The sequence below is a fragment of the Hemicordylus capensis genome, chromosome 2 (genome assembly GCF_027244095.1).
Source record: "Hemicordylus capensis ecotype Gifberg chromosome 2, rHemCap1.1.pri, whole genome shotgun sequence".
Lineage (NCBI taxonomy): Eukaryota > Metazoa > Chordata > Lepidosauria > Squamata > Cordylidae > Hemicordylus > Hemicordylus capensis.
Window position 1 is genome coordinate 411,607,558 of NC_069658.1, and position 12,852 is coordinate 411,620,409.

Genomic DNA, 12,852 nt, shown 5'->3' on the forward strand with positions numbered 1-12,852 from the left:
CCCTCATATAAAACACTTTTATATGGCTCAAAGAGGGCTTGTTGCCATGCCATAATTCATGTGGCGTTGTTCCTGTGGCCTTTGTCGGCAATCTGTTTTGGAGATAAGTAGCCGTCATCACTGCCTCTCCCCAAAATTTAGTAGCCAAACCAGTAGCACAAGCATGCATCTCATTATTTCCATAAGAGAATGGTTTTTTTGTTCTGCCACTCCATTTTACTCCGGAGTATAAAGGAACAGTCTTTTGGTGTCCAATGCCCTCCTCCTTTAGGAATATTATGACATCATTCCCAGTGTATTTGCCACAACTGACAGTGTGGAGGATCTGTGGCTTTCTCCCAAACTTGTTACTCACTCTTGCAACATATTATTTTGATCTTTCTAGTACTTGTCCCTTTCCACTTAATAGTATATGTATATCTACAATAGTCATCAATGAAAGTAAGAACATATTTATTCCCTCCTGATGTATTAACTTGCATTGTTCCACAATCATCATTATGAATCAGATCCAAAGGATGCTCTGTTTCTCTTTATTTGCATGGAAGAAAAGCAGGTCATGTTGCCTTTGCTCTTATACAGCATACACACTTTGATTCAGTGCTTCAGGGGGCTTTTTTTAGACCCTTTACCAAATCCAACTTTTCAGCCTGACATATCATTTTGGCATCTCTATGGCCTAACCTTCAAATTCAGACATCCTTTGTATGTGCATTTCTTCACAGTTTTGGCCTTTTCAGTCACACATTCTACTTCAGACAATCCATTCTCTTGTAAAACTGCTTTCATAAGCAATTCCTATTTATGAGTAATGAAAAACTGCCTTCCTTTAAATTTTACTTCATAGCCCCTTTCTGTAGCATATTTTACGGACATCAGACTTGCTTCTAGACTAGGCACATCAAAAGTTTCTTCCAGTGTTATTCCAATGGTTTCTCCTTTCTCCAGTTTGCAGAGCAACTGTGCAGATCCTTTCCCTTCCGCATACATCAGTTTTCCATCTGACAAATATATAGAGATTTTACAACTTATATTTAAATTTATAAATCTCTCCTTTTCTATAATCAGGTTGCTTGTAGCTCCTGAATCAATGCAAATGCCACCACTGCATTTCTCAGACTTAGCTTCCCAAACTTTATCTGTTCTTGCAACATATATCCTTTCCTTATTAGCTTTGGTCCCTGATTGCTTGAAAGTTCTGTACTCTGTGTTGCCAGATGACTCATTCTCCTTGCAACTTTGTTTTGCTTGCCTTTTGTCTTCAAAATCTTTATTCTTGGGACACTTATTCTGCAAGTGTTTGGGGTTTCCACAAATAAAGCATTTCTTATTTCTTTGTAAGGTTCTAAATGAATGTTCTTCACTTTCCTCTGGTAGCCTATCATCCTTTTTACACAAATCAAAATCCTCTAGACGGTTAAGTACAAAATGTAAGTCTGCATCCCCCTTGACTTCTAAGACACTAGTCACACTAAGTAATGTGGTAAACTATTCAACCGCAATCCTATCAAAATTGTATCTGACATGATTATTTCTTGAGCTTGCAGTAGCCTAGATATTTCTAACATTTCATTTATGTACTTGGGCAGACTTTCTTCTTTTCCAAGTCTTTTATTGCTGAGTTTTCTTACTGGATGCACTTTGGAAACTGCACGCACAGTATGCCTTTTGAAGCTTTTAGCCAAGGAATGGGGAAGGGGTGGCAGGAAGGTACCCTGCCGCCCCAAATGCCTTAAAAACTGGGAGCGCTGGAGGGGGGAAAGCGGCGGGAGGGGTAAGTACACCAGTCCCCCTCCCCAGTGCCGGACCGCAGAGGTGCAGTTCCGTGCACATCACTACCTTTTTATATAACCCCTTCAGAGTTTCCCACATATTGTTTCCATTTTCTTTGTCTCTTAGAAGCACTAAGATTGGGTCACTCACCGCCAAGCAAATCATTCCTGATGCCTTTTCATCTGCTCTGTCACATTCTTTCTGCTCCTTTCCTGCATCTGCAGGACGCTGAGTGTGCAGAACACTGCCAAGTCAATAACTCTTGAGGAGAATCTCCATCTTGAAAGACCAGAGCTCGTACTCAGAACACTGCAACTTTTCAGTCATCTGGAATCCTTCTGCTGTCTCCATTTTCAAAGCTTTTCTCTTTGCTTTCTATTTAACTCTCTAGGCTTTTCTCTTTTATTGACTGGCTTCTGGGCCCATAACCATTTGTAGGGGAAGAATGGCAGTTCAGTCCCCAAGTAACAAAGCAAATCCAGTTTGGTGAGAAAGTAACAAAGCAAGAGGTCTTGAGCCAGTTCTTCAGTATTGAAGAAGGATTTATTTAAAGAAAAGGTTACAAACAAATGTGAACAAGCCTGCAGCTTAATTTCAGCTGTAGCTCATGGCTGAAGAGAAAGACCAAAACAAAAAGCCATCTTTGGAGAGACAAAATGGAGACTAACACTGGAAGAACAAAGAGGGGAGGAATCCAGCACTTTTACCCATGACCCTACACCCCGATAAACACTGCAGCTGAGAGTCGATGCTGCCAGGGCCCTAGCTCCAACAGAAATAAGGGTCTAATTGACTCTCAGGTACACTGCACTACAAATTACAGAATATATCCATCATCCATAATTATTCACCAAATGAGTTAGAACTGCTTCTTGAAGGCATTACTGTTAAGGTTTATGAACTCATGTTCATTACTCTGATTCTACTGAATCTCTATCACAGAAATGGTGAAGATGTTTCTCAAAATATTTTATTGGAATCCTGTTTGCTTATGGCTTTTTGATAAATGGTATAAACTCAATCAGTGAAATGATAATGCAAGACATTCTAATCCATATGTGTATGTTACTGTGAACTGCATGTACAGCACAATGCACTGGAACTTCTGTTTAACACTCTGAACACAATTTCCTGCTGTATCACCCTTACTGAGGGAACTGCTCTTGTATTCATTTGAATACTGGGTTCCTCATGTATGAAAAACAGTAGTACCAATCTCTATCTAAACCAACACTGTTTCTTTTACAATATTTCCAGATGAACGTTAAACGTTTTTAGTTTCCCCCTCCCCACCTTTCTTTCTCTACTCTTGGTTGCAGAATATGCATACAGGTGAACCTCGATATTCATGGGGCTTCCATTCCCAGCTGTGGATATGGAAACCATGAATTGTAGCTATGGGATCGCGGGAGTTAGGTTCCTGGACAGCCAAAAAATCAGCCAGTTGGGGAGGGGGGGGAATGCAGGGGAGAGCTCCTTACCCTGATCGGCTACTCCCATCAAGTTGTGCTGTGTCCCAGAAAACCGCCAAATCGGCTGAAAGTCACCATTTTTCTTTTCTTTTACTTAAACGAACAAAATGCCAGCCAGAAATGATCTCCATGGTCATTTCCAGCCACCCCTGTCCCGTGGATACGTGAGACAATATGTTTTTTTTCTCCCCCCCCCGCCGTGTCTGCTGAGGTCGGTGTCTATTAGAGGACCATGGATACGCAAATCCGCAGATACTGAATCCATGGATAATGAGGTTCTCTTGTACATCAAGCAGCTTTTCAGATGAGGACACCCTATGATGTCATGCATCATTTTGACTGATAGTGATCTCTATCTTTAATACTTTGTACAGCAGTGCATGTTTTGCAGCATGAACTGTGATATCCTGCACCCTACTAAACTGAAGGTGAACTACTGCTTAGTGAGAAGTACTGATTGTATTTCCCATATTAAGCTGTTTACAATAGAAATTGTGACATTAATCTATGTTTGTGTACTGCGTTTCATGACCATTTCCATCAAAGAGTAGCTGAGTTGGTATTTAATCAAAACAACTTCTATAATGTGACGTTCTGCCACCAAAGACCCCCAAAGAGACATTTTTAAAATTGTCCTGTCTAATCATCCCTATCGCTCCCAAAAGAAAGCTGTATACTTTCTAACATCACCACTTAGCACAAGAATATTTGCAGGCCACCAAATTTATAGAGAGACTGCATTCTTCCAGTGGTTGTTGCTGGTGGCAACCTTGTATTTCCTTTTAGACTTGTGAGCCCTTCTGGGAAAGGGACCATCTTATTTATTTATAACTTTTTTAAAATGTAAACTTCTTTGAACACTTTTCTATACAGATATACTATATTAATATTTATTTGTAAATAAATATAAGCAGTATATAAATTATGTAGTAGTAGAGTTCAAAATAATTGCACAAGTGACAAAAGTAGCTCAAAGTAGTTCCAGCCTCATTGCGGATTATTTGAATTTGTATAAATGTGAAAACAAGGGATTGTTTTTGTTTCCTAACACAGTAGAATCTCTCTCTGCATTACTAATTCAAATTCTAGCCAACAAAGCCTAATATGTGACAGTCCCATATCTATTTAGATAAAAGTTAATAAAAAGCTCTGAAAGGAGGGTTATTCAAAAGTATTCAAGCGTCAACTTATATTAGAATTCCAATTACGAAAACCAGAAATTTATCAAGATCAAAAGGCTACTGCTTTTCAAAATTTGTCAGAACATGACTAGAATATAAATAGATGAAATAAAAGAATAGTTGCCGCACATTCAAAAATATATGAAGCAAATACTGTTACACTTTGAAAGGGGAAAAGTACTAATGTACTAATCTAATCTATATAACACTGTAGATCCAAATATGCAGTATTAGTCCATATTTATGAGGTCATATACCAGATAAGTTGTAACTCTCTCCACCCCCATTGTACGGGTTAAAGGGAACTGAAAGAGTGGAAATTCTGAACCATAGTACAGAATAAAAACCAGTATTGTTTAAGATAATCAGGTAGGTTTGGGAGCATGTTCTCAAACACAAATTCAAAGATTTTGGAACCATCCATTTCTATCCACTGGTGCAGGCTGAGCAAAAGGGTGATCAAAGCATGTTACAGGATAATTAGCATACATTAAGTGATCTAAGCACCGAGTAGAGATTGTAATCTGGATTTTAAAAAATCCATTCCTTGAAAAGCATGGCTGTAAAGAGAAAGCTTGATTTGACAGCAATAGCTAGATGCCCAGCAGCTCAGACTTGATGTTATGAATGCTCATTTATAGCTCCCACTTTATTGATGATTGAGATGAGGATTCCTTATATTTCTTGAAAACTCTAGTTATATATCAAGTGGTAACGTGGTACCAAATTTTCACCTCTGAATGTGTTTAGAATAAAAATATGCTTTAAACTGGAGTGAAGAGCCACCAGCATAACTAATTTACCACCTTTTTACATGTTTGAATTCTAAAGGCTGCAGGAGAAATAACGGGGGGGAAGTTCAGTTTTTTATTTTATTCCGTGTAATAGTATTGCTTCCAGGATATCAAACGTGTTACAAACATAGGAAGGCAATTCCACAGATAACAAAATACCTTCCTATCAACCTTCTTTGCTAGCTCATCAACTCTGAAAATGTTGGGATTTGATCCAAATAGTTTCCCAAATGTTAGAATAAACTCTTATGCAAGGTCTTAATGACCATACTGGAGGCTGAAACTAAATTTGCCAATAAATTTTGTTCTAAAGCCAGTAAATGAAAGGACACATGCTTAAAATAATTACCCCCAGATTCCAGCTGTTGAGGCGAACTTCAAGATCACTGTCATCCAAAGAAAATTTTTTTGTGCGATGATCTTCCTAGAAGATTAAAATCTCAGATGAAAGGTTACAACAAACAACATGGACAAACTGTATCGAAGAACAGAAAGGAGAATTTTGGCCTAGTGTTAGAAATTTATTTTCTGCACAAGTTGTTGCTTTTTTAACTACCAGTTCAAATAGGTACTCATGTTTGACACACACAATTATTAATGCAAATACTCAGAAGTCCTAATGTGTTTTGGAATGTATAGACCTTCAGGAGAACATTAGACATTTATTATTGGTACATGAAAATACATTCAAATAGGCACTACTGCCTTATATTATGAAGGAACGACTATACTTCTTATGAAACTAAGCCAGTAGGTGCCTATTTATTTATTTAACATATTTTTATACTGCTCAAAACTCACATCTCTGGGCGGTTTACAACAAGCAAACAAACAGAAAGAGTTAAAACATTAGTTAAAATAAATGACAATAGAAAACTTAAAACATTAGTTAAAACAAAATAAATGATACAGTAAAAGTTAAAACATTGCAACAATTTAAATTCTAAAACAACATTTTAAAATGAAGTTAAAACTGTTAAAACAATATTTAATTAAAAGCCTGAGTGAATAGATATGACTTTAAAAACTTTTTAAAAGTTGTCAGAGATGAGGAGGCTCTTATTTTAGTAGGGAGCGCATTCCAAAACTTTGGGGCAGCAGCAGAGAATGAATCGTTGGCACTTACCTGAATGGTCATTCTCCTCAGACGTATGGATTGTATCCGAGGAACATGGGTTGTCGCCACCTACTGCTCCGAGACAGGGCCAATCAGAAAAGATCTTGATAGCAGGAGGGAGGGACAACCCCCTCGCCTCTTCAGTCATTAACAAAGCGCTTCGAAGCTCCAAAAAAGGCAAACTAGAATAAACACTGTAGAAAACTAAAGTAAGGCAAGGTGCCCAAAGAAGCAACTGACAAGGATGCCTGGCCCAAGCCTAACACTGAAACAACCCCTCAATTAAACCTCAGAACAGAGGAGGAAAACACCACCCCACAGTAATATAGAGTACAGTAGAAAAAGGACAATCAGAGGGGAACAGGATCAGACACACAATTGGGTGGGTCGGATACAATCCATACGTCTGAGGAGAATGACCATTCAGGTAAGTGCCAACGATTCATTCTCCCTCAGACGAGGATTGTATCCGAGGAACATGGGACATACCCAAGCTATAACCCAAATCGGGAGGGCACACACCAGAAGGTCTGATCCTAAGTAGGGACCACCCTCTGCAATACACGTCGGCCAAAGGATGCATCTGCAGAGGCCCAACCGTGTATCTTATAGTGTTTAACGAAAGTAGAAAGGGACGCCCAAGTGGCAGCTTTACAAATATCAGCTAAGGGGGCCAAGGTAGACAAGGCCGCAGAGGCTGCTGCGCTCCGGGTGGAGTGAGCGGTAATACCCTCAGGCGCAGTCTCTCCTGCCGCGGCGTAGGCCAGCTGGATAGCTTGGCAGATCCAGCGTGCCAGGGAGGAGACAGAGACCTTCCTACCCATAGAACTGGCACAAAAGGACACAAAAAAGGATTCGGAGACCCTGAAAGATTTAGTCCGCCTCAAGCAAATACGGATCGCACGACGGACGTCCAATTTGTGCCATTCCCTCTACTTTGGGGAGGAAGGATTAGGACAAAAGGAGGGGAGCATCAGCTCCTGCGCCCTGTGAAAGATGGAGTTCACCTTGGGAAGGTAAGTGGGGTCAGTGCGAAGAATCACATAGTCAGGAAAAACCAGGCACAGCTCCTTCCTGACAGACAAGGCACCCAAATCGGAGACCCGACGGGCTGACGTGATGGCTATCAGGAACAAAACATTCAAGGTTAGAATCCGTAGAGGAACAGCGCGCAAAGGCTCGAATGGTGCCTTTGAGAGGGCCCCGAGAACTAAGTTGAGATCCCACGTGGGAAAACGATGGATGGGAGGGGGCTTTAAGGCAGCTGCTCCCTTCAGGAAACACTGTACATGGGGATGTGCAGCCATGGAAGGGACTCCTGGAACCCCTAGCACAGACGAAAAAGCGAACACCTGGCGACGCAGAGTGTTGGGACAGAGGCCCTTATCTAGACCCATCTGCAAGAAGCCTAAGACCTGCGTCGCCGAAGCCGCCAGAGGGTCCCCCCCGGAGGCGAGACACCACTGAGTATAGGCTTGCCAGGTGGACTGGTATATACGAGCCGTGGACGGCCGCCTTGAGGCCAAGATAGTATCCTGGACCGCAACGGGGTATCCACAACGCGCTAGAGAGTCCCGCTCAATCTCCAAGCGTGAAGATTGAGCCACGCTGGGTCTGGATGAAGGACGGGACCCTGGTGGAGAAGATGCGCTCGAGTTCCCAGAGGTAGAGGGGGCTCTATCGAGAGGGCAACCAGGTCTGAAAACCACGGCCGCCATGGCCAATGCGGAGCCACAAGGATGACCTCTGCTTTCTGGTATCTGATCCTCCGCACCTTCCGGGATAACACCGCAAAGGGTGGGAAAGCATAGAGCAGACCCTGCGGCCAGGGGGACATCAGAGCATCCACCGCCTCTGCCCCCGGAGATGGAAACCTGGAGAAAAATCTGGGCACCTTGGAGTTGACTGGAAGTGCAAAGAGGTCGACTGGGGAACCCCGAACCGGAGGACAATCTCCCTGAACGCTCGATCGACCAGGATCCATTCCCCCGATCCAGCTGAGACCGGCTTAGCCAGTCTGCCACCGAGTTGTCCACCCCACTGATATGATCGGCCTCCAATGAGGCCAGGTTCTTTTCTGCCCAGCGCAACAGAGTCTCGGCTTCGCACATTAAGGGCCAAGACCTTGTTCCCCCCTGACGATTGAGATGTGCCTTGGCGGTGGCATTGTCGGTGCGCACGAGCACGTGCCGACCCTGAATCTCGGGAAGGAATCGAGCCAGGACTAGCCGAATCGCCCGGAGCTCCAACCAATTGATGGATTGGCGACGCTCTATGTCTGACCACGGATCCTGAGCCACCTGAGGGCCGCAGTGACCTCCCCATCCTGAGAGACTTGCGTCGGTCGTCACCATGACCCGGTCGACCGGCAGGAAACTCACCCCCCTGCGGAGAGCCTGGGACATCCACCACCTGAGGGACAGATGAACGCGAGAAGTCAGGGACACCTTGAGTCTCGACCTGCTCGTGATGAGTTCCTGAAGGGGTAGAAGGAGCCACTGTAGAGGACGAGAATGAAAACGCGCCCAGGGCACAATCCCGATCGTGGAAGCCATCAGGCCCTGTAAGTGGGAGAGATACAGAATTTGTGCCTGAGTTTGACCCTGCAGCTTGCAGCAAGTGGCAAGCAACTTTTGTCTCCTTTCGTCGGTGAGATGGACAGTCCCCCGAGACGTGTCTATTATCGCCCCCAAATGTTCAATCACATTGCTGGGGACCAGGGAACTCTTTTTGCAGTTCACTAGAAACCCGTGACTGGCTAAGACCACTAGGGTCTCCCTGATGTCCAGAAGCCCTTTGTCCCAAGATGGCGACCTTATTAAAAGGCCATCCAGAAAAGGGTAAAGATGTATCCCCCTGGTCCTCAAGTGCGCCACGAGTGCCACCATAATATTGGTGAACACTCGCGGCGCAGTCGAGAGACCGAAGGGGAGCGCCCGGTACTGGTAATGGACCCCTGCATACGCAAACCGCAGAAACCTCCTGTCCAGAGGGTGAATGGGAACATGGAGGTAGGCCTCCTTGAGGTCTATGGAGGCCAAGTAGTCCCCTTCCTGGAGGGCCATGAGGATGGACCTCAGGGTTTCCATCCGAAAATGCCTCCCCTTGAGGAAGCGATTGACAAACTTTAAGTCCAAAATGGCCCTCCATTCTGTGGTCTTTTTTGGAACCAAAAATAGTATAGAATAAACTCCATGTCCCGCCTCCTCTGGGGGGACCAGCTCGATTGCCCTGATGTCGAGCAAGTGGTGAATTGCCTTGAGCATCAGGGCCTGCTTGCGTATGTTGCGGGATAGCGGAGAGGAGAGGAACCGGTCCGGGGGCTGGGATAGGAAACTCCAGGCTGTATCCCTGGGAAACTATGCGCTGAACCCAGGCATCTGTGGACGTCCGGGTCCACTGGTGGGCGAAGAATGCCAGCCGGCCGCCCACCTGCGGCTCCGGCACGGAGTCATTGTGGAGAGGGGCGTTTGAACCCAGACTTCGCATACTGGCCTGAATGCTGGAACTTCCCTTGAGGCCAGTCTCTGGAGAAGCCCTGGGATCTGGACCAAGAAGGCTTGTCCTGCTTGTTCTGTCGGGCACGAAAATTAGACCGGTACCCCTTCTGCCCAAAGCTGCTTGAGGAGTGGGAGGAAAAGGAAGAAGAAGCATTAGAGAAGGATCTGCGCTCCTGCCGCTGAACGGAGGAGGGCATAGCCTTTTTCTTGTCTTTAGTCTCAACTAGCACGGACTCCAATACTTCCCCAAAAAGCTTACCCCCTTTAAAGGAAGAATTGGCCAAATTGCTCCTCGACTTCTGATCAACTTTCCAGTTTTTGAGCCATAAGTGTCTCCTGACTGTGATGTCAGAAGCCATAGCCCGGGCAGACAGCTGGACGGCATCCAGGGAGCTGTCGGCCATAAAGGCAGAAGCCTTGCCTAACTTACTGAGACCCTGACGAAGGGCCACGAGCTCCAGAGGAACCATGGGAAGAAGGTCCCTAACCCATAAAACAGACGCTCGAAAAAATGGAATTGGCCACCGAAGCCCTGACAGCGAGGGCTGAGGCTTCATGTGATCTGCGTAATGCAGCATCACACTTCTTGTCCTCCACATTACGAAGAACCTCATCCCCGTCCTTTGGAAGGACTGCCCCAGTTACAAGAGCAGCGACCTCCTTGTCCACCGGAGGGACCTGTAACATATCCATAACTGGTTTGGGAATAGTGTAAAGTCGCCTAACCCCGGGTGGAGGACCCTTGCTTTCTAAGGGCCGGTCCCATTCACTTTGAATGATGTCTAGAAATATCTGGGGACAAGGGACAGCCACTTCCGGGGCCTTCAGCAAAGGTAACACAGCCGGATCCCCTTCTGGCACCTCCTGTGGTGGAGAAACAAACCCCTCCAAGCGGAGGGACTTCCGGGCCTTATGAAGGAGAACTGGGAAATCAGTTTGACTAAACAAACTATAGGGGGCCTGGGAAGGCGGCAAAAACTCTCCTTCATCTCCAGACTGCTCCCCCTCCTCCTTGCCTGAATCAGAGTCCTCAGAAGGCTGTTCCCCTTCTTCCTCTGGAAATAAGACAGGTGCTGCTGAAGTAGCCCCTTGCCCAGAAGGGCGAGAAGGAGCACAGGGCGACAGGGTAGGCGGTCCCAAAGGTGCCCGCAAAGACCCAGGAGCGCACGGCTGAGGCGGCAAAACGAGAGGGTTTCCCGCCTGTTCCCCCAAAATGGCGGCCGAATCGACTGTTCCCGCCGCCTGGGGATTCAAAATGGATGCCGGAGTGGCGGAGATGGGAATTTGCCGGGCGAGATCAGGGACAAGTTTGCCAAACTCCTCCGTGACTACCCGCCGGAGGAGGGCAGCGAAACTTGGAGGAATCTCCTCCTCAGGCACACCAGGAGACCTCCGTTCTAGAGAGGGAGGAGAGGGACAGGCACGCTTGGCGGCAGGCTCTCCCGAGCATGAAGTCCCTACCTGGGAGCCTTGCTGTTCTGGCTGATCCTCCGCCTGAGTCCCCGAGCCGCTCTCCAATAGCGGCGGGAGGGACTGGGTCCCCCCGCCAGACACCCCATGCCCTCGACCAACACCCGCAGGCGATTGAGGTGCAACGCGCTTGGCCGCGCGCGCTGCCGCCTTCTTCTCCTTAGAGAGCTTTTTGGGCTTCTTCGGCTGGGGGGGCTGAGTCACGGGCGCGGGTGAGGTAGCCGCAGCCCACTCAGCATGGCACACCACCGGGGCGATGGAGTCCTCAGAGAGGGAGGGAGAGGCCTCCCTCTCACAGCGCGAGCCAGAAACCTCCATGGTTAAAAACTCACCGCCGCGAATGCAGGAGAGATCGCGAGCGGAGCGCTAGGACATGTCTTTTCCCTCTTTATGCCCCAAACTGCTAGCTAACACAAGGCAGTAGAAAATACGAAGAGGTGAAAACTGGAGCGAAGCAAAAGGAGAGCACCTGCTTGGAGCGAGACAGGGCTAAGACTGAAGAGGCGAGGGGGTTGTCCCTCCCTCCTGCTATCAAGATCTTTTCTGATTGGCCCTGTCTCGGAGCAGTAGGTGGCGACAACCCATGTTCCTCGGATACAATCCTCGTCTGAGGGAGAAGGCCAGTCCCTGAGCAGCCACCAGACAAGCCAGTGGCAACTGCAAACAGATCTTTCCTGATGATCTCAGTGAGTGGTGGGATTCATAATGAAGAAGATGTTCTCTTAAACACCCAGGGCCCAAGCTGTTTAGGGCTATAACTAGCACCTTGTATTTTGCCCGGATATTTATCGGCAGCCAATATAGATCTTTCAATATAGGAGTAACATGGTCTCTCTGAAATGACTCAGAGACCAACCTGGCTGCTGCATTGTAGTTTCTGGACTACACACAAAGGCAGCATCACATAGAGCACATTGCAATAATCCAGTCTGGAGGTTACCAGCAGATGTACCACTGTTCTGAGGTCATTTATCTCAAGAAATTGATGCAGTTGGTGTATAGCCAAAGCTGATAAAGGCACTTCTATTTGCATTTCTTTTTCATGTAGCTACATTTACCTTACAATTAATGTGCTGTACAAATAATTTGAATCTAAAGCAAGCACCAGTCATAGCTCTTCATGTCTTTGAAAAATTTCCTAGATTCTCACAAAGTCCTTTTCATCTTTTCTGCCACTCAGTCTTCTACAATACCAAACTGTTCAGGAAGCTCCTGCTTATCCCTCCCTGTCACCGGTCATTCTGAGTGCGTTAGTCATCCCTCAGCAACCACGAGGGTTCCATTCCGGCATAACCTCACCGTTGAAAAATTTGCAGTTGGCGAGCAATTGAAATCAATGGGAAACGGGGTTAAGTGCACTGCGGTCGCAAAAAGACTGAAAAAACAAGTTAGAAATACCGCCCCAAAATTGCCAATAATCACTCAGAATCCCTTAAAGTCACCAATAATAAGCAAAAGGATTGAGCAAACTGAACCTCTGGAAAAATTTGAACCCCCCCCAAAAAATTGCTCAAAAGCATTTTTGAACCCAAAATAACTATTCCA

The 12,852-nt window shown here is 45.9% G+C and overlaps 1 protein-coding gene across 9 annotated transcripts in view; it reads right to left on the reverse strand.

The window, feature by feature from the left end:
* The window catches only part of CEP112 (centrosomal protein 112), a 462,785-nt gene that overhangs the window by 411,576 nt on the left and 38,357 nt on the right, over positions 1–12,852 (reverse strand). For all 9 annotated transcript variants that reach the window (XR_008315603.1, XR_008315601.1, XR_008315600.1 and 6 more), the window contains one exon: positions 5,570–5,644. Coding sequence is in view for 2 of the 9 variants with exons in the window: in XM_053292958.1 (XP_053148933.1) it covers positions 5,570–5,644 (75 nt within the window). In the remaining 7 variants the exon portion in view is untranslated. The remainder of the gene's footprint in view (positions 1–5,569; positions 5,645–12,852) is intronic.